Genomic DNA, 26071 nt, shown 5'->3' on the forward strand with positions numbered 1-26071 from the left:
AATACAAAGTTTGTTTTTAAAGTCATAAGATACAAATAGTGCACAATCAGCAATAACCCCAATTTAGGTGAACAAATTTAAGAATACAGTTTAGATATTATCATCTAAGTATTCGGGTCCATCACTCCTGAAAAGCTATACAGAGAGTTGGTTGTGGAAAGCAAATGCAGCCATGAGTGAAGAGTGTCCCTCAGTCACTGAGAATTTAGGGTAGGTTGTCCATTTAGAAAATACTTTCCTCGTGGATTGTATTTCGGTTACTGTCCCCACTATGTGTCTCATCTACTGCTCACCACTACAAACCTTCACCACTCACCAGAGCCATCTTCCTACCTGGGCAGCGAGTGTGTTAGCCTTCCCACCAATTCCCGTCCCTTTAGACTCGTGACTCAGAATACTCCAAGGTTGCAGCCAGAACTGCCCTGCTCCTCCAACAGGCTGCAACATCCCAGCACCCTGGAGAGAGTCCTCTTGGGCATCTCTGAATCCCCGGTGCCCAGTCGGTGCCGTCCCAGTGCTTGTGTGTCTGTGAGAGCCCTGCCCCCAGCAGCAATGTTCCACCTGTGAAACTGACGGGAAGGATCAAGGTTTGAGTGAGTTGCTGGGAAGAAAGAATGTGGGGGTTAAAAACTCTGCTCAGATTGCTCCCTTGCATGTGAGATAAGAAACCCCATCACTGACACTACCCACTAGGAAATGAATGGTGTCTTTAAATTAAAAAAAAAAGGAGTACTTGTGGCACCTTAGAGACTAACCAATTTAGCTCACGAAAGCTCATGCTCAAATAAATTGGTTAGTCTCTAAGGTGCCACAAGTCCTCCTTTTCTTTTTGCGAATACAGACTAACACGGCTGTTACTCTGAAACCTTTAAATTAAAAATAATTGCATACCAGCTACCCTAATAATGTGCAAATATCAGGGGGCAGCAGACACTCAAACTCCAGTGTAAGCTAACAAAGTAGCACTACCAGTTAAAAAATAACAACCAGAACAACCCCACAAGGGAGTAGATAGAAAGGTTAAAAAGAACAAAGTTAATGCTTTGCTAGAGCTGTCATTTTAGGCGCACACAGGGGGAGGGAGCATTCTGTCACGCATATGACCAAAGGGACAGAGAGAAATCCCGAGTCCACATCCATGAGACTTGAGATTGCTGTGCGTAGAAGTCTCATCTCTACCAAGTTCCTTTTGCGTAATCAATAAACACAGTGGAGCCTCTAGAGGGTGGCCAGCATGCTGGCATGTCCATAAAGCAGGGCCACAGAAGAGCTGGAGACAAGCAAAGTGAAAGGAAAGGAAAGAAAAGAAAAACAGATTCTTGTCATTTATGGAGCTTTATCAATGGTTGCTGGGCAGGAGACAGGTCTCACGCTGAGCTAGTAGCAGTCAGGATAATGCAAGCAAAGACCATGGCAATGTTGAGAGAGACCAAAACTCAAAGCACACTGCTACCCCTCTCAATGACCTCAGCCCCTGCCCCAGAGCACTACTCAGTACATGTCCTACCACGGTGCTAAGGGCTCAAGTTCCATTAGAGTTTCAAGAGGATTTCCACATTGGTTCTTTATGAAACCAAGAAGTCTGTCTCGTTAGGCCCTCCCAGCATACAGAGTGGTCCTCTTCTCACCGGTCTCCCCTTCAGCCACAAGGTGCCATAAGGACTTCTCGTTGTTTTTGCTGGTACAGACTAACACGGCTACCCCTCTGACACCATTCAGCCTCCTTGTGGCTCTGAACCTGCATCATGATGGATCTGCCTTTTCTCCTGCAGCACCTTGGCTACAGGTGAAATGTTCTGGAGCGGGGAGCTGCTGTTCTTAGAAAGGCAGGGCTGGGGACATGGTGGCAGTGGGGGGAGGGGGAGGAGAGTGTAATGAAGTCTCCATTGTCTATTGGCAACCCTATATTGCACTTGTGAGACACTTGGAAAGAATATTCTTAATGCTTGGATTGTAAAGGGGGAGGTCACAGAGACCAGGTCTGGCACTGGCATAGGGACAAGGCTTAACATTGCCTGCAGCAAACATGGATTTGATGCAAAGTTCTTGTCATTTGTTCCCAAGCTGGACCCCGCAGCCCTAGCCCCGCTGCTTCCTCCGGGAGGCTGCACCCGGGATCGTGTACCACCTCCCCGCCACATCCCGGGCTTGGCGGGGGCTGTGCGCCTAAGCCTTGTGACGTCCTGGGCTTGGTGGGACTGCACCCGGGGCCATGCGCCCCAGCCCTGTGGCTTCCATCGGTGGCTGCAGCCAGGCCGTGTGCGCCAGCCCGCAGTGTCCCAGCACTGAGTCCTAGCACAGCTTCCCAGGGCTGTGTGCCCACCCCGTGGCCAGGGCTTGGCAGGGGCTGCAGTGGGGGCTGCACACCCCTGTCCCGCAGCTGGGCCAACGGACTAAGTGAAAGTCCTGAGCCAAAGTCTCCTCCATTAGTGATTTTCATGAGAAATCAGTGGGCTTGCACCAGCCTTATTGAGAGGAGAATTTGGCTCACTAGTTTTAACTTTTTGTTGCAGTTTATTCCCCAGGGAAAGTGGGATATGATAGAGGACGTGTTAGTTACCATTCTACATAATGCAAGAACAAGGGCTTACCCCATGAAATCAATAGGCAGCAGGTTTAAAACAAACATAAAAAAGTACTTCTTCACACAACACGCAGTCAACTGTGGAAGTTGTTGCCAGGGGATGTTGTGGAGGCCAAAAGTATAACTTGGTTCAAAAAAGAATGAGTTAAGTTCATGGAGGACAGGTCCCGCAGTGGCTATTAGCCAAGATGGTCAAGGACGCAACCCCATGCTCTGCGTGTCCCTAAACCTCTGACTGCCAGAAGCTGGGACTGGATAACAAGGGATGGATCACTGAATAATTGCCCTGTTCTGTTCATTCCCTCTGAAGAATCTGTCACCAGCCACTGTTGTAAAACAGGCTACTGGGCTAGATGGACCATTCGTCTACCCATTATAGTCATTCTTATGTTCTTACGGAGGCCAACTCACGTATTTGAACTCATACAGAGCAAGTGGCTTCGCCAAGGCCTGAAGTAACAGATTCTTTTAGTCCCAGTCGTTTGCTACAGCCGCTGGACAGCATGGCCTGTCTTTCTGCCCCACTTACACATCATTGTGTGTGCCTGCTTATTTCTTTGGTATTGCACTGGGAATGTTGCAGTTTCTGGAATTGCACTGGGTGAAAAAAACATTGGCGTATTATCTTTGCGAAACATTTAGATGTCATGCCTGCCCTGTGATCCTGCTTAGTCCTTCTTGATGACTCACATGAACACTGATGTTAAATGATGTGCATTCATCTATGGATTGTGTTGTCACACAATTCACAGTAAAGCCCAATTCAGGTATCGCCGACTACATTCGTTCCACAAATTTAGCACTAAATGTTTTATTGTGCAACCGCTTCTGTCCTTTCTCGTTCTGTTTGATTAACCTTCTCTGTCTCCCCCCCTCCCCCACCCCGAAAAACGCTCCCATTCTGGAAGACACCCAATTAACTGCAGTGTGATCTCTGCCCTCTCCCACCTGCTCCCCCTTCCCTCCCTATGCTTTGCAGACCATCCCAGACACCAGCCCCATGAAGCGCTCCATCTCCACGCTGACGCCGCAGCGTCCGCATGCCATGCACCTGTACGAGTATTCCCTGGAGCGCATGCCCCCGGACCAGGCTCATCACCACCATCACCATCGTTGCCATCGACGGAAAGACAAGAAGCAGAAGTTGTTGGACAGGTCACCCAACCAGTTGGCCGATGGGGATGCCGGTAAAGGCTTTTCCTCATTGTCGTCTTTCGTTCACACCACAGAACTGCGATGATCCTCCCAAACCGCCATTCTGCATGCGTTAGGATGAGGGGATGGGGACTTGGGAGAGAGAATGGTGCCCCAGCTCAGTTAGCTTCCTTGAGGCTTTTCCCCGTGGAACAAGGGGAAAGGGGGGGCCTTTATGGCGGGTTTCTCCCACTGCGAGTAATGGTGCCCAGCAGGGAGGCTTACATTATGTGTGCGGGGGGAGTCCCATGTGAGAGGACCCACATGGGACCCCCAGAGTTCTTGAACTTGCTCAGCCCCAAGTTGAATGTTTCTATGGTTATTGCAGCCCCAACCCATTACTTTTAAATTTTGGCGGCACATCCAGGTGAGGTGTCTTCCAAGGATAAGAAGCAGGAACGAGGCAGGTCCCAAGAGAGAAAGCTGCACTCCTCCTCTTCCTCTGAAAAACAGCGCTTCTACTCCTGCGACCGCTACGGGAGCCGGGACCGTTCTCAGCCCAAATCAGCTGATCACAGCAGGCCCACCTCGCCCAATGGGGGGCTGGAGCCAGGCCCCCACAGACAGGTGAGGAGATTCAAGGCGGGAGGAGGCCTGAAATCTTCAGTGGGTGCACCCAGGTTAAAAAAAAAATCCGGGTTGGGGGCTGGCTGGGCAATAAGAGATGGAGCCTGGTGCAGAGGGTTGTTGCCATCTGACAGCTCTTTGGAGGTCTTCTGCAAAATGAATTGATGGTCTCAGGCCAGTTCCTACCGAACAGGGGTCCATACCTCAGAATCCACCCTCCCAGTTGGCACCCTTGTTGGCAGTGTCAGGAAAGAGGCCAAGGACTAAGTGGGGCCTGCAATCTGAACTACCTTCTCACGTCTCCTGGGGCAACTGCCCCACCAGGTCGAAGCCCAGGCCAGCTGGCAGGGCAGAATGGGAAGGTTGCACTGCTGATTTTTGTGCTCTCTCTCTCCAGGAGATAGAGATATTAACCCAGCACCTATTGCCGCACTTGGCATAGAGCCAGAAACCACTCCTGGGCGTTATACAGAAATGGAGTTGTACTAACCACCTAAATCCAGACCACCAGAATACAAGCAAGTACAGTCCAGTGCAGAGAGAGGGAACCCAGAGAACTAAATCCTGCCCTCAGTTACACCTGTGCAACCACTGACTTCAACAGGGGCGACTGAGGGCAGAAGATGGCCTCCAGCATGGTCCCATCTTTGCAGCTGGCAAATTGCATGGAATAGGGGCATTTTCAGCAGCATTCTGAAACAGGAGCTAGGACGGTGCTAAATCCACCCACAAACACATCAACTGTACTGGAGTGGGGAATCAGCTAACATAATGCAAGAAAAAAAGTAGACCTTGGATGGAAGTTGAGGGTGCTCAGCACCTTGCCAGAGTGAGCCCTAAGTGGGTCTCAGAACACAGTCTAGCTCTAGTTCGAGGGAGGAGAAAGTTGTGACCACCCTTAGAAATCTGCCTAGAGCTGCAGTCTGAGTGTGACTGACAGGCCATCTCAGGAGGGCTGACTCGTACTGTCATCTGAACAGACACACATCCCCACAGCAGCGTCACTTGATAAATGGATAGCTCCGAGGGAAGGAAAGCCGGCTGCATTTGCTGTGTGGGTTAGAGACCATGGGATAAAAGTAAGGAAGGTTGAAAAAGAAGCAGAGTCTCTATAATAACTAGTGCCACCCCCAAGATAACAGATCTTTCGCCTTGTTCTGAGCATTCCTCTCTCCTGATGCATTGTACTTTCACGATTCCTAGGAGTAAAACAGTTTATAATCCCGGAGTCTGGGTGTGGACGGTAACTGAATGCTTAATGCCTCGTTCGTCCCCAACGCATTGCTTTGCAACACACACTGGCATACTTAAGGTATAGCATATGCTCTGTAAAATCATTTACTTCTTGGCCTTTTGGCTGAGACCAAGTGTCACAGGGTGCTTCTCAGGCTCCCCTGTGAGCAGTTCTACCCCGCTTTTTTTCATGGTCTCCAAGTCACCACCACCCACGGTCTGTTTTTTTTTTAACCTATGTTCCTTTAATCCTCAGTTTCCCAACACGGCAAGACGTAGCATAGGTATACAGCAGGAGGAGCCTTTCACACAGCACACCCTCTGAACTCCTCCCCCTTTACATCCTGTTCCTCCCAAATATGTATCCTCCCCTTTGCTAAGCCAATTACCTCATTAGCTCTGCAATTGCCACCAAGTGGCAGTAATCCCCCTCTTCCTCACCAAGTAACAAGTTGCTTGGTTCCAGTTAAGCCAACAGACTTCTCTGTACTGTAGAAATCTCAGTGATCAGGTGCTCCAGCCAGTCATGCCACGGGAAATATCTGTTTGGTGTCTGACACATTCAGGCCCTGCTCAGGCACAGGGGTGGATTCAGTGATCAACTAAGTCTTTTCAATCTCCAGCTACTACGATCCTATTTCATACTCAGCTGCTCTGCAGATGAATTTTCTTTCTGATCCTGCTGTTCCTCCTTGAGAGAAGGGAGGAAGATGATTACTTCTGTTGTTGTTAGTGGGGTAGCTGGACCTCTCCTCTTCTACGTGTATATACTAGTGCATTAAATGCAATGCACACTTTAATTATAAAACAAAGAGGTTCCCCTAAGTTAATAATCCTTCAGTGTTGGAGCTCCAATGACATCTTATTACCCCATCCCCACTACTCCGTTGATTGTTTGTTAGCTCAGTGTGTCTCTTTAAAAACAAATGCCAGAGTTGATTTAGGAAGGACGGATGAAGAATGTCATTCCAATGTCCATGTATGTTCTCCATACAGGATAGCATTAAAAAGGCCCCCCAAGCGATGCATGTCAGTTGACTCACACGGGACCTGTTAATATGTCCCTTTGGTCACACACAGATTTTTTTTTTAAATAAACAGTGCAGTCAGTATAGACTCAGCTCCACCCTAATGAGCTCAGGATGTTTGCCCTGATGAGGGGCCTGTGAGAAGCTCGGTTGGGCTGGTTTCTGCGTTGTTGTAACCTACCTGTTAACGCTCAAGGGTCTTCTTCTTTTTCTTCTACTTCTTCTATTTCTATGTGTTAGCTCTTCCCTTCCCTTGGGGACACTACCTTTAACCAGGAGCCAGGCCTGGCTTAGCAAATTTTGCCAGGGAAGCACTTTGTCTAAACACCTCAAAAAGTATCTGATTTCTGGCCCTCCCTGCTTCAAAATAAAATAAAATAAATTAGCTGACTCCTATTCCCCTCACTCTCCCCTGACTCAACATTAATGGAATGAACAACGCAATCTCTGTTTGCCCAAGTCTGCTAGTTTGAAGGTCACTTGAGCAGTACACAGTATTTGTCCTGATGTTGGCTAGCTCCGGCAGACTGGGTCCCAGAAGCCACCGCTGCTTCTGGAGGTGGTGATGTTGACTGTAATTTGGCATCTCAGGAACCATTCTGCCTCCGTTCTCCCTCTGTGGCAAGAGAGAACAACTTTTCTCCATCTTTTTTATGGCAGCCTTTCAAGTATTTGAAGACTGCTATCATGTCCCCTCGTAATCTCCTCTTTTCCAAACCAAACATACCCAGTTCCTTCAGCCTTTGTTCATATGACTTGCATTCCATCCCTCTGATCATCTGTGTCGCTCGCCTCTGGATTCTTTAATGTGTAGAAAGGATGTGGAGAAACTAGAGTGACCAAAACTAGACACAGTACTCCAGCTGAGGCCCAACCAGCGCCGAGTAGAGCAATACAATCACCCTCCGAGACTTGCATGCTATGCCTCTGTTAATGCAACCTGAAATTGCATTTGCTTCTTTTGCAACAGCATTGCATTGTTGACTCATGTTGAGGTTGTGATCCACCACAACTTCCAGATCCTTCTCAGCAGTGCTGTCACCAAACCAGTTATCCCCCATTCTGTATTTGTGCATTTGGTTTTTCTTCCCTCAGTGTAGCACCTCACATTTGTCTTTGTTGAATTTTGTGGTCTGTAGCCCAGTTCTCCAATTTATCAAGATCCCTCTGAATTTTAGCTCTGTCCTCCAAAGTGTTGGCAACCGTTCCTAGCTTTATCTCACCTGCACATTTGATCAGTACACTCTCTATTCCTACATCCAAGTCATTAACAAAGATGTCAAACAACACCCGGCCCAGAACAGATCCCCGTGGAACCCCACTTGAGATCTCCCTCCAATCTGACATCATTCCATTAATAGTTACTTTTTGTTTGTGGTTGTTTAACCAATTGTGTATCCACTTAATAGTAGTTTCGCCAAACCCATATTTATCCAGCTTACTTATCAGAATGTCGTGTGGGACTGTGTCAAAAGCCTTGCTGAAGTCCAGATATATTATGTCCACCGCATTCCCCCTGTCCACCAAACTAGTTACCCTGTCAAAGAAGGAAATCAAGTTGGTTTGGCATGATGTGTTCTTAGTAAATCCATGTTGGCTGCTAGTGATCACCCCTTCATCCTCCAAGTATTCGCAAATTGAAGGTTTTATACATTGCTCTAGTTCTTTCCAGGTATCAAAGTCAGGCTGATTGGTTTATAGTTCCCCCGCTCCTCCTTTTCCCCCTTTTTAAAGATGGGCACTGCATTAGCCCTTTTCCAGTCTGCCAGGACCTCTCCTGTCATCCAAGAGTTTGTAAATATTATTGCCAGTGGGTGGCTCCGAGATTTCTTCAGATAATTCCTTCAGTACCCTGGGATGAATAGCATCAGGCCCTGCTGAGTTGAATTCATTAAAATTGGTCAGAAGTTCTCTGATGTGTTCTTTACTTATCCTGATCTGCATCCCTTCCCCTTTATTGTCTATGGTAGCTTCGCTATATATAAGACTAAAGCTGCTATCTTCCACTACCACTCAATCCACCTACAAAAATGTAATGGAAAAAATGTGTATGGCAGAACAAGAACTGGAATGACCTGATAGTTTGTTTATATATATATATATATATATATATATATATATATATATATATATATATATATATAAACTAACTAACTAAGAGCTTCATTTCCAAAGTTAAGGGTGCTGTCAGGTTGTTTCAACCAAACAAGAAATAAATGTTTGTAAAAATACTTCAGAAAATTCATATTCTTGCAAATAAACAGCAACACAAGGGCCTGACTCTCCTCTTCCTCCCACCAATTTTACGCTAGCATAACTCTGCTGATTTCTACAAAGTGACTCAGGGTCTGTAAGAGCATAATTTCACCAACAATGTGAAACTGACCTGTGTACTCTGCCATCCAACTTGAGACCCCAAAAAGTAAACGCACAGCATAAATAGTGAAAAGTAAATAGATTTTTAAGTGTTCTCTTTAATGATCCCAGTTGTTTTAGAGTCAAGCTGGTCAAAACATTTTCATCTTTTTGTGTGCGTGTGTGATGAAAAATGGCTTTTTTAATTCAACAGAAATATGCATCGCACTACGAAAAATCCAAAATATTTTCAGTTTTCAACAGAAAATCAAAACATTGACAATATTCAGTTGTCAAAAACCTGAAAAAGACTGCAAAATGTTAAAAAAAATATGAAAGATTTTAGGGGTTTTTTTCCAATTTGTTTTGCGGAAAATAATAAACCTTTTCCTACTGAATAGCTCAGGTAAGGAGCTGGGAAAGAATATGATTGGTTTGTATGCCTTTTCTCTGACAATGTCCCTTTCTGTTGGAGCCGTCTGCTGGTTTGCGTCCTACTAACGCTCTGATTGTTTCTGTTCCGATTATCGCTCACGGCACTTTTCCAGCTCTTTACATCTCTGTTTTAATTGCTTCTCTATAACCTCCTTCCCCTGACTGTGCTTGTCTAAACTCTCTTTTTTTCGTTTTTTTTCTCTCCTCTTGTGATTTGTCTCTCCCTCCTGTCGCTTGTCCTTCTGTTTTTTACCCGCGTGCCTTTGTGTCTGTCTGGTGTTTCCTTTTTTATTTTTGATTTGCTGTGTTCCAATTTTCATGTAGGGTAGTGGTTCAGTTAATGGGAGCCCCTTGCTGTCGACATCTGGTGCTAGCACCCCGTGCCGTGGGCGGAGGCAGCTCCCGCAGACTCCGCTGACCCCCCGCCCCAGCATCACTTACAAGACCGCCAACTCCTCACCCGTGCACTTCACCAGTTTCCAAACCAGCCTGCCCACCTTCTCCCCGGGACGCCTGAGCCGAGGTTTGTCTGAGCATAATGCGTTACTGCATGGGGACTCTCAGAGCCACTCTCGCTCCCCGGTGGCCCGCATTGGTTCTGACCCCTACCTTGGACACCGCGACGACAGTGACAGCCCGTACCGTGTCGTGCCCGAGGACACGCTCACCTTTGAGGAGGCTGTCGCCACCAATTCAGGAAGGTCCTCAAGGACTTCTTATGTCTCATCCTTGACTTCCCAGTCTCACCAAATCCGCAGGGTTCCCAACGGCTACCACTACACATTGGGCCTCAGCACAGGCCCTGGGACATGCGCCAGAGCACGTGGCTATTACCATGAAGCCGATGAGGACGACTGGTGCTAGCACAAAGGCAAAGCCCTTGCCGGTGTACGCGTTTGGAATCGATGAGTTTTATCATCTGGATGGCTGTGTGCTCAGACACACATGATGACCGGGGTCACGGGGGCGGGGGGTGGGGGGGAGAAGAAACAGCCGCTGGCGAGAACTACTCCAAACCCGACGCCATCTGAGACGCTCGTTCAGCCTCTGTCTTTTCTTTCTATCTTCTTTTTTCCCCCCTTTTGCACTAGACAAAATAAATATATAATTGAAGATCATTATTGTGGAGGGGGAGTGCTTTCTCTCTCTCTCTCACCTGCCTACTGCCTTGTCTAGTTAAATGACATATACCAGATGCCAAATCTGCAATGTATGCACAGAGCTGTGCGAAGGTCTGAACTTTTACAGCAGAAAAAGGACTGTCGATCCATAGCTTTTGTTGGGTGGTGGTTTGTTTAATTTCCCGGTCAGAGAGGGGGCCAGGGATGGATATTGACACTCTTGTACAAAATCGAACCTGTATTTTATCTCATTCAAACATTAAGAGGAAGAGAGCTGCCTAATGCACTGGGAAAGGAGAAACCCAGATCAGAACCGGGGACAATCCTTTGATTCAGTGTTCAACAATGGCAGTCATTTTCAAAGGAGCCAGTAACAAACCTTCAGGCTGATAAAGCACTGTGTCGTCCGTGACTCTCTGCTTCGACACGCTGCTCTGTGGATTTATTTTATTTTTCCACATCAAGTCCTTCACACTGACACCCAATAAAGCTACTTTGTAAGGACTGTTTCCTTGCTGCTGGGACTTTCGTTTCTGTCTCCCCCATCTCCTATCAACTGCAACATGCCCTCAGTGTTTTGTCTTGTTTACAATATAAGCTTGATTTAGCAAAAAAAAAAAAAGAAGAAAAAAAAAAAGAAAAGAAAAAGAGCGGGTAGTGGAAAGGAGAAAAGGAATTGGTTTTATATCAAGCTATTAGATAGAACTTTAACTTTTCATTGTGTGCATTTTTGTAAATTGTACAGTAAAAAAAGAAAAAACAAGAAAAAAAAACTTTATTTAGAGAATTAGTCCAGTTGTCATTCCAGGTCCCACTGTTTCTATTGAATGCTCCAGTTGTTCACTACTAAGTGCCTAGCCTTTGAAATCTCTCACAGCGATGATGCTCCCTCTTGCTTCAACGCATCAGAACTTGAGAAAGTGGCGGGTGGGGGGGGAGGAAGGGAGAGGAAGAGCCTGTAAGATCTGTTTAGTCTCAGATATCTACTGTGCATACAATGCCACATGTATGTTTCTTGAACAGTGTTTTCAAGTAGCCAGGTTGGAAACTTCAAAGGGGAGGGTAAAAATATTTTTTAAATAATTTTGTTAAGGAGCGGGAGGAGAATGATCAGGGCAAATAAAATCGGCCTTTTCTCGTTGAATAGAATTTCAGATCCTGCAGGAGAAATGCAGGTAAAAGTAACAGCATCAGCAGCAATGCTTTTAAAGAAAAAAGAAAAAAAAAAAGACTTTCACATTGCATGTCTAGTCTTAACTTGGTTGTGAAAGCTCTGGCGTTTCATGGTGCATAGTTCGTGTCGAGGGCGGTTGGAGAGAGCCTTGTTATTATTGCCTGTTGAAAAAAAAAATCTGACTCTCAGGGATGAGATTTCTGTATTTTTATGTTAGATCATTTCCTTTTTGTGCGTGAGTGCGGATTTCTGTGTTTGGAGTCTGGGGAGAAGACAATGACAAGAAGGCGGGGGAAAGTGTTAAAGAAAAAGATTGACAGACCTTCCATTGATGGGCTGGAAGAACTGCTATGTGGCCATTGTTGGACGTGCTGCAGTCAGGGGTTTGACATGGCACGTTGGGAAAAGGGTGAGGGAGGAGGAGAAGGAAAACCCAGCAATGCCAAACAACAAAAGAGGCGTTGGTCAGAATGCTGGCAGGGAGTAGGCCTGAGATAGTGACCAAGCCATAGGACACTAAGACTGTAGAATGAGCAGGTACTTGGGAGGAGCAGCAATCCTGATGGGCCCGGTTTTGTTTTGTAGCTAGGTTAGCAGGGGTATCACACGCTTTAGAAAATGGCTCAGAAGGCATCTATCACTATCGGAAAAGTCTACGAAGGGGAGCAGGACAGGTGTCGGGTGGTTGTCCACATCTCCTCTAACCTTTACGTTGAGAAAAATTGAACCTTGTTTTGTTTTAGGAGCTTTGGCCAATCTCATCCCTGGATTCTGCTAAAAGATAACCAACTCATCTCTATTATATCTCCATATATCTGTGCACTTTGAGGAAAGGAAGTGCTTTAGCCAAGAGGTACATTATGGATAATGGATATCATTTTTAATTGTAGGGCTATGCAACAAGATGACACTTAAGGAAACAAATCAAAACAAAACAAACAAAAAGACCTTCATCCCTTCTGTAGCTTAACCTGCTGGATTTCCCTGTTTCAGGCTTCAGCATGATTGTGACCAAATGTTTTATACATTTTCCTTGTATGAAGGCACAAACACTTTCTTTGAAATTTTAAAGAAAACATTACTATTTTACTCCAAGAAGTAAAGGAGGAAAAAAACAGTATGGCTGATCAGTGCATGCAACCATTGTACCCACATTGGAAAGTGAAAGGGAATGTTCTCTCTGTATTAATTTATTTTGTCTTTTCCTCCGCCCCGCCTTTCCCCTTCCTGCATCATTTTAGATATTAAAAGCCACAATCTCATATAAATAAGATGGCTGGAATCTCACAGAAATAGATGGCATTGGATCATTTAAATTCTTATATAGTATAGACCACGAAGAAGAACATTGTTGACTACTTCCCACTCTTCTCTCGGGGGGGGGGGGTCTCCAAATGACAGTGACAGAAGAACCTAACCACAGTTGTTCATAGCCCTATTTGCATATTTTTTACAGCCTGTGCGCTGTCTCTTAAACACACCCACAATATTTCCCAGAATTCTCATAGTGAGTTGCCAAACTTGAATTGCACCAACCAGTTTTCTGCATCCAGAACCAGTCTCGTAGTGGCTGTACTTTGAATAAGTAATGTTTGCATGTAAAATATATACATATATATATATATATATATATATAAAGTATGTGCATGGAAAATGTTTATCTTCGTACTTTTTTGATACAATGTATTCATCAGTTGTTAATTTTTAATTATATTTGATATAAATTGGGGGTTTGTTGCAAAACTTTATATTTAAAAAACAGTGTTAAAAATTATAAAAGTTCCAACCATGCAACACAACTGGAACTTTACACAAAAAAAAAGAAAAAAAAAAAGATTCTGTGATTGCCTAGTTTGCTGCCTGAGTAATATTTATCAGCCAAACTTTGAATTCTGCAGTTGTTTCTACAATTACATTTTGTATGAAGCAAAGTCCTTGAATTAAAATAAAAACTTAGCAAAAAACGTACCGCTCCACAGGTGGTGTGTGCAGTGTGCATGATGAATGGGAGACTGGTATCCCGAGAGCATTGCTCCTTCTAATGTTCTCACTAGGGAAGAGCTGTTACTATGAAATTTGCCTTTTCAATATGAGGAGTCCAAGATGCCGGTTACCACTGGTGGAATTTCATAGGGAGCAAGATTGCCTGAACCAATGGCTGGAAGTTGAAGCTAGACAAATTCAGACCGCAAATAAGGCACAATTGATAACAGTGAGAGTTATTAACCATTAGGACAATGTACCAAGTGTTGTGGTGGATTTTCCCCAAATGGTTTTCTAAGAGATCTGCTCTAGGGATTATTTTGGGGCAGGTCTCTAGCCTGTGCTGTGCAGGAGGTCAGACTAGATGGTTACAATGATTCCTTCTGGGTTTGGAATCTGTGCATTGCCTGGACTGAATGCCGTGAGTCATGGACCCTCTCTTTGATTGCGTCCCCCTGCAGACGCTCATTTTTTAAAGGATCTGTTTGTGAATTCGCCTAACTGAACTAAGGTTACAATTCTTGGAGTCCAATGTGCAGCAAAATTGCATTAGTCAGATTGAATGCTGTAAGAAATTGATCTTATCTTTAGTTGTTCCCCACAGATTGACAGATGCACATTTTTACACATGCATGTTACTGTCATGGAGGTGGAGCAGTGTTCTGCATTAACCCCTTAACTGCCGTGCTGAATCCTCTGCTTCCCACAGCCAGCAACAATCTCTGGTGATACTATTTCAAATGTACAGTCCCACTGAAATCAAACAGAGCATCAAGACACAGGAGGTCTGTTTGGCAGTGTAAGAGGTTTACGTCACCTGCCTAATATACAGAGGTAACATGTCGCACTTGTAAAACAGTTAATGAGAGCAGCTTGCATTTCCCTGGAGCTCGGAGCTCATATTTAAGCTGAAGAAAAATCCAAGGAATGTTTGTAAATATAAATGAACATCCGCAACTCGCTTCTTTTGGCCACAGGACAAACTTCCTCCCTCACCACCAGAGAAATTGATGAAATGTTTAAAGCTCTCGGATTAGGATCAGACATTGTGCTCTTTCTGACAAGTCAAAAAGCAGTAAGTCACCTGATCTTATTCCCAGCATTGCAAAAACATTACACCTGAAAAGAAATGCAGAAAGGAGAATCGCTTGCATTTGTCAGTATTCTTTGGAGATCCAGATGTGGGCTTTTTAGGATTCACTCCATCTCTCCTCCCACACTGCCCACCTATTGTTATTTATTATGGGTACTGGTAGCACCTTGAGCCCCCAAATGAGACCAGCACTTAGTGCTAGATGCTGTACATATATAGTAATAAATAGTCCCTGCTCCCAAAATCTTATGATCTCCATTGATAAGACTGACAGTGGAGTGGAAGTGGGAAATTATTTGGTTAGGGTCCTAGCGCAAGTCAATGGGAGGAACAGAACCACCTCTCTTGACTGCTGGCCTGAACCACTTGGCCTCTCCTTAGCAGTCCCAAACGTACAGGCTTTGGGGACAAGGAGAGCTCTGTTCTTCCAGACATGGTCAGAAGGGAGGGCTTCCCTCTGATCAATGTGTCTGACCATGAAGAAGGGGAAGATTTACCCACTGGCCCATTCCAACAGTGGGGAGTCAATCTGTGCTCACTGCTCTTCCTACCTTTAAGGAAAAGTTCTGTAGAATTTCAGACACAAAGAACTTTTCTGCAGGCTTTGACTCATCCTACAGAACTGATTGCATAAATCAGATCCCTACTCTAGAAATCTGTATGTCCTATGGTTTAAGAGGAATTTCTACAGAACAGTATTGACCTCATCCCTGGTATGTTCTTCCAGGGGATAAGAGCATGTACAACTGGCTGAGCATCTTTCCATGTGTAGTGATGGCTCCTGGATGGGCTGGCTGCTGGGACTGAGCCACATCTCTCTGAATCTAAAAGCACACACCTCTGCTGCCTGAGCTAAAGGGCAAGGTCTAGGGGTCAGAAGCTGTAGCAGACACATTAAACCTCTTACACAGTCTGGCCACTAGATGGAGACATGGCCCTCCCCAGGGTTAGTGTGGGTTACCTATCCCTCCGGCCACGGGGAGGTCCTCCCGAGTACCAGAGGTCCACAGTAGTTCAGATCCGTGTACTGACCACCATTTTTAACCACGCCGCTTCACAAGTCATCGGCAGGGATTGAACTTGACATTCTTAATATTTCTAAGATAAAAGAGCAACCTCCCCCACCTCCTATTGTTTAAAAACAATCCTTGCAGGCCTTCTTACATCATGAGGAAACAAAGGTGGTGAGGGTGGAGAGTATAATCCACTTTTTTTCCCTTTGCAGGTAATTCATGTATATATAGTACAGGGAAATGCTGGATTATGACCCTCGATGAATTCATAACATGGGTTGTATTGTAACCCTCTATGTCCACTTGCATAAGAAGTCCATAGGGTTCTATAGACATCTGAGTCTCCACTATGACTTACTCATTCCAGTGACCTGCTGGAATTCATTCCTGTTGATCATTGCAAAATTGATGATACGTTATCTTTGATCCACTGCCACAGAATACAGTGAGAGGGTAACGTTTTCAAATGGGCCTAAGTAATAATACCTACCTCTTATATAGCACTTGTCATTGGTACATCTCAAAATGCTTTACAAAGGACAGGAGGATCCCTCTCCTCATTTTACAGATGGGGAAACTGAGGCACAGAGAAATGACTTGACTTACACAAGGTCCCCCAGCTGGCCAGTGGCAGAGCCAGGACTAGAACCCAGGTCTTTGAGGTCCACTAGGCCACACTGCCTCCCTAAATCCTGGATCTTAAATCTCTAAGGCTCATTTGAACGGTTTGCCTAGGTCATTGGTGAGTCTGTGCCTAGAAATCTGCATGCAGTACCTGGCACCTCAGATTGCAGGAAATGTGTTAATTAATTGGAGGAAATCCAGACAGGAGGAATAAAAAAAAAATGATGAAAGGACTAGAGGGATTGATTTAGGAGGCAAGCTTTAAGTAGCTTGGGGGAAATGATGATTGAGATGTTGGGAGCAAACCTGTGTTGATGCAAATGGGGTGGTCTCTAGCACGTAATCATTTCTGCCCCTACCCCATCTGATATTTCTGTGATTATCTTGAGCCAGAAAATGTTCTTCCACCAATTCTTTTGTGCGCATCTGTTTATTATTAGTCATTAGTTTCTCGTTGTGCTATCAGTACTGGATGGCCCAAATAGCCATGGTCCCTGAGCAGTTACTCAAAGTGCACAAATGCCAGAGACTTGAACTGACCCTGGAATAGCCATGGGGAGCATAAAATCTGTGTTTCTCATCTAATGTGGTGGGAGGGAGTGGGTGTGTTTGGCTATGGGATTTGCCATTTAAGATGATTGCTTGTTTGAAAGGGTAACATTAAACTGAGCTCAAAAGACTGTTGCAGAGTAAATGCAAAAAGAAAAGGAGGACTTGTGGCACCTTAGAGACTAACCAATTTATTTGAGCATAAGCTTTCGTGAGCTACAGCTCACTTCATCGGATGCATACTATGGAAAGTGTAGAAGATCTTATTATATACACACAAAAAGCATGAAAAAATACCTCCTCCCACCCCATTCTCCTGCTGGTAAATGCATTCATTTCACAAGGCTTTTTTTCCTCCTTAGTACAACAATGAGAAGGTAAAAGGCCTGACTGCAGTTGATTCTCACACAAAGCCTCCCACTCTATAGGCAATGGGAGATTTGCATGTGAACAGCAGGGTTGCATCCTTCAGCTAGTTACCCTGAAGGCTGGATGGATGTCTCACACCAGAAACCTGCTACAAGAGACCCATAGGGGAAATGCTACAGGAGCTTTCCAGATAGGCTGCTGGGACAGAAGGTTTCAGCCTTGAAAATCAATATGATTCAGTAACATCTGACAAAGGAAGGAAATGTCCTGACAAATAAAATTGTATACACTTTGTAAAGCAAACAGATCCTCTTGTGTCTTTGAAGTTTATTTCCTTGGTCAGCTGAGTAAGATGATGGCAGGATACTGCCTTAGAAGGGGTAATCAGGGAATGAATATCAGTAGAAATAACAGAAATGTAGGGCTAGATGCAACCTTGAGAGTTCATCTACTCCATCCTCCCAGGCTCAGGCAGGATAAGTCTAACTAGGCCAGTCCTGACAGGTGTTTGTCTAGCCTATTGTTTAAAACCTCCAATGACCGCAAGTTCACAACTACCCTGGGTCACCTGTTCTACGGCTTAACTATCTTGAGATATTAGGAAACCCCTAACTGTAACGAGTAGCAACAGTTGCTCCTGCCGCCCCCGTAACAAACAGGTGGAGAGGGTTGGGTTAATGGTTTAATGTTCCTGAACAAGGGTTCAGTCAAGACCTGCTCAGGTCTGATTCTCCATTGCCGTGTCATTGCATACACCTGAGCAAAGTGAGCATCAGTGCTATCACTCTGCCTGGATAGCATTTTGCACAGGTGTAAGTAACAATCATGCTGCTGGACTGTGGAGAATCTGGCTGCTTATCTGTACAAACCTCTTCCTCTACAATCTCCCCACGTTCTGTTCCTCTGATAGAGCCTGTGGTGCTCGCGAGGGGGAACGCTAGCCCCAACGGGATACACATGTTACCACCACCGGAAGCCCACTGCAGTCAGCGGGCATTTTCTGTTATCTTCAGGGGGCTTTGGAGCAGGCCCTAGGTTATCTAACCCTGTACAGAGCGGGTCTGGAAATCAAGGTGGTTGAAAGTACCACTCATATACGGTCTATGCTTGCGCTGGTAGTCACTGAACAGTTGCAGAGTTTGTGTAGACAGTGCCCAAGAGAAGCAGTGTATAGACCTGCAAAGCAGGGCTGCTGTCTCCAGACAGGGCCTGTCTTTGCAGGTGTAATCTGTAAACCCCTCTGTCTTTAGGAAAACTACTTAAATGCTTTTTGGCCACATTTAGATGAGGAAAAAGGTGGGTTTAGTCATCACAGATGGCCTTCACCTCGACAAACGAACATTAAAACTACAACTTGTTCTGTTCACACTAGGATTTTAACACATTTTAATTAACAGGTAAACCATACCTCTTTTCCTAGTGTAGATGTGGCCTTTGACAGCAAAAGCCTCCAGGAAGCTGTCACCACACACCTCACTGGCAGCCCTTGGCTCAGATGGAGCAACTGTTGTGGCCCTGGAACAGCTGAAAGTAAGCAGGCAAAGGCAGGTGTTCAAGACAAGCTTGGTTGCTAATCAGTGCCATATTCACTGACGCTAGGTTTGTGGAGACAGGGGGTAAAGGGCATGGCAGTAAGGGGCAAGAGCCCAGAGGCCCTATGAAGAACTGCCTTGTGGAGAAGCAGACTCCCTCCCCAGTGCACCATTTCCAGGGATTCTGCACCCGAATCCACGAGCTGGGGACTCCAAAACAGGTCCCCCAGGGGAGCTAGAATCCCACAGGTGGCTAGAGCCAGGAGCCTGTGGGGACTCTGCATCTCAGAGAGCTGGATAAACGGTAATAGGTGGCTAAGCTATTCTCCTCTCACCAGCAGCAAATGCAAGGGGAGTGGGGTTGGGTGTTCCATTCACTCATGAAGCCCTAGGCTGGGGGAAAGGGAGCTTGTGTCCCATTAACCTGTTCTGGCCCTGTCCGTGTCTGTCCTTTTAGCTCCCCAGAGACAAGGGGGTGGGTGAGGTAATCACTTGGAGTGGGCCAGCTTCTGCTGGTGGAAGGGACAAGCTTTGAGCTTCATACTCTTTTCCTCTGGTCTTTTAACATGTGAAAGACCATGACAGCAGGAGAGATTAGGGCTGCGCTGCGGGGAGGGGAGAGAACTAACCCATGCAGTGCCAGAAAGGGAGAAGGAGTCCCCATTCACCTGTGCAGTGCCAGGTGAGAGGGGAGTCCCCATTAACCTGTGTGGTGCCAAGCCGGGAGGGGGGGGGGATCCCCATTAACCTGTGTGGAGCCAAGCAGGCGGTGGCTGGGATCCCCATTAACCCGTGCAGCCCCAGAAAGAGGGCGGGGAGGGGGGGCATTAGCTCATGCAGTGCCAGGCCGGGAGGGGCTCCCGCTAACCTGGGCCGTGCCAAGCCGCAAAGGGGGTCCCCCTCACCCTGCTGTGAGCCGGGGCCGGGGCGGGGGGCAGTTCCCCGGGCCGGGGTCCCGCGGGGCGGCCGGGGGCGGGGCCGGGGGCTGTGCCTGTCCCGCTGGCCGGCGAGGGGGGGGAGCCTGGCGCGGCGCGGCCGAGACCCACCCCCACCCCCCGGCGCGGGGGAGCCGGCTGCGGGGTGGCGCCGCTCGGCCGGGCGCTGCGGGCTCCGGGCAGGCAGCATGGGCTGCGGGGGGCTCTGGCGGCGGCTGCTGCCGCTGCTGGCGCTGCGCTACCTGGCGCCGGGCGCCGGGCTGGAGCAGGAGCCCTCCGAGCCGGGCTCCGGACTGCGGCCAGGTAGGGGGCGCCTGGGGGTGAAGGGGGGGCCGGGGAGGTGTGAAAAGGGAGATGGGGGGCGAGTGGGCCGGGGGTGGGGGGGGTGAAGGGACCGCGGGGGAGAGAGGGGGTGAAGGGGCGAGGGGGCCGGGGATGTGTGAGGGGGGTGGGGGGCGAGGGGGCCGGGGATGTGTGAAGGGGAGATGGGGGGGGTGAAGGGGCCGGGGGGGAGAAGGGGCGAGGGGGTCGGGGATGTGTGAGGGGGGTGAAGGGGCGAGGGGGCCGAGGGGGGAGATAGGGGGCCGGGGATGTGTGAAAGGGGGGTTGGGGGGCAGATGAGAGGTGAAGGGGTGGGGGGGCTGGGGGCGAGTGAGGAGGAGCGGGGGAATGAAGGGGAGATGGGGGAGTGAGGAGGAGTAGGGGGGCGAGGGGTCTGGGGATGTGTGAAGGGGGAGCGGGGGTGGTGAAGGGGTGAGGATGTATGAGGGGGGAGATGGGGGGCCAGGGGGGAGTGAGGAGGAGCAGGGGGGCCAGGGGGCCAGGGATGAGTGAAGGGGGAGATGGGGGGCCGGGAGGGAGTGAGGAGGAGCGGGGAGGGGGTGAACGGGCGAGGGGGAGCAGGAGGGGGCTGTCCGGGGGTGCGCCTGAGGTCCCTTGCTGGGCTCCTGGCTGCAGGGAGGTCTCTAGCCCGGGATGCTGTTGCTTGGGGGAGCCCATCCCTTTCCGCTCTCCGCCCGCTCCGTGGGAGGGGTGGGGGAGTCTCCTGCTTGCTGAAGTATCCCCAGGACCCTCCCTGGCTAGAGAGCACTTCCATCCTGGGTCTGCAAACAAACTACCCCAGCCTGGGGGCGTTTCCCCCTTGCACCCCTCCAGCAGCAAGATGCTTCTCTGCTGGGGGGGGACCCTGCTTGTGCCCGGCTGGCACTTTAGCTTTCTTGGCACAAAGGTGCTCGGGTGTTTCGGGCTGGGAGTTGCTGGGGCAGGCTTAGGAAACAGCCCAGCAGGGGGTGGGAGGGAGCCTTTGAGACCTGCCTTGCAGTGATGGAGCCTGACCAGGCTCTGCTGGGGGGCCTGGGGGACAATACTCTCTCATCCAGAGACCCCTTCAGCTCTGTGCCCCCTATCCTGCTGTGCTCTGGCTGGTTACTGGCCTTCCTGGACAATGTGGCTGCAAACTAACCTCAGGCTCTGACTCAGATTTGAGGCCAAGCCCCCCTTCTGTCCACACACAAACTAGTCTGACTCCAGACCTGGGTTTCAGGGCCCTGCTAGGGCCGTGGGTCAAAGCCCGAGTCTCACATTCAAGCCTTGTCATTTTGAGTGTGGATGCGGGTCAAGCTGCAGACCCAAGTCAGGTCTGGGTAGCGCAGTGAGGGCGGGTTAGCACGGCTGGGGTACCCTTGTCCAGCTATTTGTAAGCCCAGTTTACAATGCAGTGGGCATTGTGGACTTGGAAACGCTGAGTCTGCCAGCGGGCAAGCCAGTGACCCAGGTTTACAGTGTAGTGTACAAATACGCTCAGGTTTTGTCTACTCAAAGTCGCAAGATAATTAATGAGGTTTTAAAAACTGACCTAGTTTAACTGGAGCAAACCTCCTTCAAGTCTGGTGTATATCTGTTGAAATCGCTGCAGGGATTTTCACCATAGCTGCACCCAGCTAATTGCATCAGACCCTTTCCTTATGTGTATGGACAAGTTGCCTGTGTTCTGGGGAGGGAGCTTTGCCCTGGTGCACTGGTTACTCGCTGTACAGTCTAACCACGTGAGGAGCTTAGGCAGTCTATACTTCTGTACCACTCTGTTAAGGAGCCAGTTACTTTGGAGACAGAGCAAGATGTGTGGGAGGTGTCACTTTCTGTCCATGTCCTTTGGGATAGCCATTCCCACCTTCCAAACGGGCTGGGGCTTTTCCCGTTTAAAGCACAATGAACATTTAAAGTCCCTGATTCCTCTGTGTGGCTGGGGTCTGGCCACAGGTCAGGTGCTCCCTGGGATGGAGCCACTGATAAGTGATCTCCACTAGGATGCACTGTAAACCAAGATTTACACTCCTTGGGAAACCAAGGTAGGAGGTGATGTAGTAACTGACAACAGTACTTGGTCTTAAAGCTTTTCCTGATAACTGGCCTGTTCTGTCTAGTTGCTGATGTGTTGCGTACCCTTCCCTTTTGGGCTGACTCTGTTTTAGAATCATAATGCAACACACCTGTATAAACTGCAGAGTGATGCAATGATGCAAAATGATGTGCAGGTGCTGTGTATGGCTAGGGTGATTCTGTAATCACACACCTGGGAATTGGTGCACACACCCCCCCTTGCCCCCAAACCTATCCATCCAACCAAAGAAACTCATACAGCTTTCTCTGAAGGAGAATATTTGGAAATCATCTCTAGCTGCAAACAACATCAATCATAACTGGTCAACGTAGAGCCAAACATCATGGGCAGGGTCCTGCTACATGACTGCTCTTTTATTCCTTTTTCAGAGCTGCGAGGCTGGGGGTGGATAGGGGGCTTGGTGATCTGGGGCAGTGACTAGCATTCCACAGGTGTGGCTTCAAAAATTAGTCACAGGTGGAATGAACGTGGTGGTCTCTGTTCGATTCAATGAGCTTGTGTTGGCATGAGAAGCTACACAAGCACTGCCGAAGTGTAACACAAAGGCTGAATGCTCAAGTCTGTTACAGGTTGGTACAATCCAGTCCTTACATGCTTTTTGTCCATTCACCAGGGATTCTAGTCCATTGGTTTAATCTAGCCCCCATGCCAGCTTGCTGAGAGTAGGGAAGCCTCTCACATAACGGTGCCCAATGCTTTGTTTCGCTAGAGTTTAGCTCTTCTTCCAACCCTGCCGCTAAACTCAAGGGTGCCTGGGGCGGTTACCTGTGGCTGAGGGAGTTCACAGCGAGCTGACTTTGAAGGGGAAATACAATCCAAAGGGTGCAAATATTCCCAAAGGGATGCAGTATCATGAAATAGCCAGTGTTAGTTTTCTCAGGGTGCAGAGGAGGCAGTGAGAGCTGTGGTTATGGTGGACGGAAGGATGGACTGAAAGTCTTAAATAAGCAGTGTGTCTAGTGGGTAGAGCAGGGGACTCGGACCTTGCTCCGGTTTGAAGTCGATAAGCTCCGTGTGGTGGCAGACAACTGGGTGCGTTTAAGATGCAAAGGGGAAATCTTTTTTATTTTAACATGAAGCTCTGTTTGTTGCTAAGGCGTGGTCTGTTCTGCATCTTGTGGCAGCAGCTGGGAGCCTCTGCCCCCAGGGGTCTGTTTCCATCTGAGCTGGGAGGTGCGAGTCATACCGGCAGTAGTGCTGCTCAAGCTAGAGCAGCGATACTCAGACCTCAGTGGTTCAGGAGCAACATAAGCAATTAGCGTTACCCAAAAGAGCCACAGTCGTGTGAATTCATGGTTTCATTTACCGTAGTACTATTCATATTTAAACAGTATAATTGGGAACTATTTAGTTATTCTCACAGCAAATAAGTTAATAACTTTGTGCAAGTTGCTCATTTAATTGGTTTATTACATAGTAAAGGCATCCTGACTGATTAATAATCACCCAGTGGTTTAATATCATGTGCTGCAAAGAGCCGCATGAAAGAGCCACTTGTGGCTCGCAAGCTGCAGTCTGAGTATCCCTGATCTAGAGCACAACCATAGCAGGGTGTCTGTGGCAGCAGCTTGGGTTAGCGGACCAAGGACAGCCCTGCCTGACCTCATGGGTATGCATGCAGACAGCTAGCCCGAGCCATTGCTGTGGGCACACGGATGTTTTTAGGCGCTCGCTGGAGCAGAACTAGTGTGGGTACATATGCACAAGCTGGGAATCACACCTCCTACCTCAAATGTACACGTACTCCTAGCCATGGAGCCGAATCCCAGAGTGGTAGGCGCTGCACAAACACTGAACAGAGAGACTGTCCCTGCCCTAGGGAGCGTGCGCTTGGAATCCGTTAGGTTTCAGCCTTGAGCGTAGCCTAGGGTGACCAGATGTCCCGATTTTATAAGGACAGTCCTGATTTTTGGTTTTTTTTCTTATATATTACCCCCTGCCCCCGTCCCAGTTTTTCACATTTGCTGGCTGGTCACCCTCGTGGAATCTCACTGGTGTGAGCCCGTAGGGCAGACAAGGGAGATGTGGACTTACCTCGACTTGACACTTGGCACTGAAATGAGGTTGCAGCGATGCAGATGACGGCACTCCTGCTGTTATTTGGGTGGCTGGAATTAGGGCTAAATCAAAGGCTACGTCTGTGCTAGAAACATTGCAGCTGCACAGCTTTGGCGCAGAGAATTATTATGGCAATGGAAGGGGTTTTTCCATCGCTGTGGTAAATCCACCTCTCTGAGAGGCAGTCACGAGGATGACAGAAGAATTCTTAAAAAGAAAAGGAGGACTTGTGGCACCTTAGAGACTAACAAATTTATTTGAGCATAAGCTTTCGTGAGCTACAGTTTGTGTCAGCCTAGCACTGTCTACAGTGAGGCTTAGGTCAGCTTAACTAAGCCCTGGTCTACGCTACAGAATTACTTCTGTGTAACTATGTGGCTCAGGGATGTGAATAATCCACCCCCCTGAGCTATATAGTTTTACCCACCTGAGCGTCGGTGGAGACAGCACTGTGTTGGTGGGACAGCTTCTCCCGCCGACATAGCTACCGCCTGCCTCTCCTGGAGGTGGATTGGCTGAGCTGACGGGAGAGCTCTCTCCCTTCAGCTCAGAGCATCTTTATTAAAGCGCGTCAGTGTAGCTGGGCCAATGCAGCGTTTTAAGTGTAGACCTGCCCTAGGTCTCTCAGGGATCTGAGATTTTTCACACCCCGGAGCGACACAGCTAAGTCGACCTAACTTTCTCATGTGGACCAGCCCTAAATGTAGACACAGCCTACGGGAAGCTCCTTGGATTGAAGCACAGATCAGAAACTTGAGAGCTATTTGTGGTCTCAGAACTCCAGGGCCATGGATCGAAGCTGGGTGTTTGGAGGGGAAGCAGAAGAGAAGATGTTTCAGTGAAAGAGAGAGGCTGTTTCTCAGCACATAGTACCTAGAAATGAGGAACGGATTAATTCGTTAATTGGAAGCTCCCAACTGGTGGCTGTCACCAAGTGTTAGAAGCTGCTCTGCTCTTGTGTTTTGGATATTCTTTGTGTTAATACAGCCAGCCCCTGAGGAAATGGACTTGAATTGTTATAGTTCGGTGCTTCATTCTACCTTCTTGCTCGCTGGCATACATGCTGGTAGAGGTGCTGGGTTCTGTCTGGCTTACACAGCCTGCCTAGGAACCTTCCACACAGCTGCTCCTCCAAAAACTGAGAGCAAACTAAGCCACGCCCTTTGAAATAGCCAGGGTTTGTACATCCTAAGAGGGAGTAAATTCTTCAGGGCACGGGCCCTTTTGTACTCTGCACAGCATCTACCCAATGGATTCTCAGCCCTTCTTGGAGCCTCCACACACTACAGTCATACAAATAACTAATAAATCTCTACTTGGGTGGACATGCGATGGCTTGTGAAGAGCTGCTCAGAGCCAGGTGCTTTGGTGAGCTCTTCTTCCTGGCTTTGTCTTGCAGGCCTGGCTCGCATTTCTTCAACAGGTGCATATCTGTATTGGTAATGGACTGTTGTTATTCTCTTGCTTCTGCCTTGACTTTTCCTCTCTGATGCTGATTAAACCTGATTTTTCGAATCATCACACCATCTAAACACGTTGAATGGCTTTCCCCCAGCAGTAGCCTGGCTTCCCTCCTTTGAATTCTGCTCCCCATGGGGGTCTTCCCGCTTCAATCCACGCTTCCTATCTCTCACTTCCCAGTGTGGAATTGGTTGCCAAGGTTGCAGTGGGTTTATTTTGTGAGAGGCTCATTTTCTAAGGGGGTGGGTGAAACCCAGCCGAACAGAAGGCTCTTCCTGGCTGCCCTCCCTGAGCTTGGCACTGCATGCAGCTTTGTACACTGGTGTGGTACAGTGACCCATGGCGTTCACGTATCCAGCCAG

The 26071-nt window shown here is 47.9% G+C and overlaps 2 protein-coding genes across 3 annotated transcripts in view; both read left to right on the plus strand.

Moving 5' to 3' along the window:
- Nucleotides 1-10361, plus strand: part of CACNA1B (calcium voltage-gated channel subunit alpha1 B) — a 471028-nt gene extending 460667 nt beyond the window's left edge. For both annotated transcript variants that reach the window (XM_084649844.1, XM_084649843.1), the window contains 3 exons: nt 3564-3771; nt 4146-4345; nt 9721-10361. In XM_084649844.1, coding sequence (XP_084505970.1) covers nt 3564-3771; nt 4146-4345; nt 9721-10260 — 948 coding nt within the window. In that variant the 3' untranslated portion in view covers nt 10261-10361. The remainder of the gene's footprint in view (nt 1-3563; nt 3772-4145; nt 4346-9720) is intronic.
- A 9616-nt stretch (nt 10362-19977) lies between these two features.
- Nucleotides 19978-26071, plus strand: part of LOC311531889 (uncharacterized protein) — a gene marked incomplete at its 5' end in the record, with an annotated part of 258086 nt that continues 251992 nt past the window's right edge. The window contains one exon of the mRNA XM_084649723.1: nt 19978-20092. Coding sequence (XP_084505849.1) covers nt 19978-20092 — 115 coding nt within the window. The remainder of the gene's footprint in view (nt 20093-26071) is intronic.

Source organism: Lepidochelys olivacea (assembly GCF_965140295.1).
Source record: "Lepidochelys olivacea isolate rLepOli2 genome assembly, chromosome: 16".
NCBI classification, from domain to species: domain Eukaryota; kingdom Metazoa; phylum Chordata; order Testudines; family Cheloniidae; genus Lepidochelys; species Lepidochelys olivacea.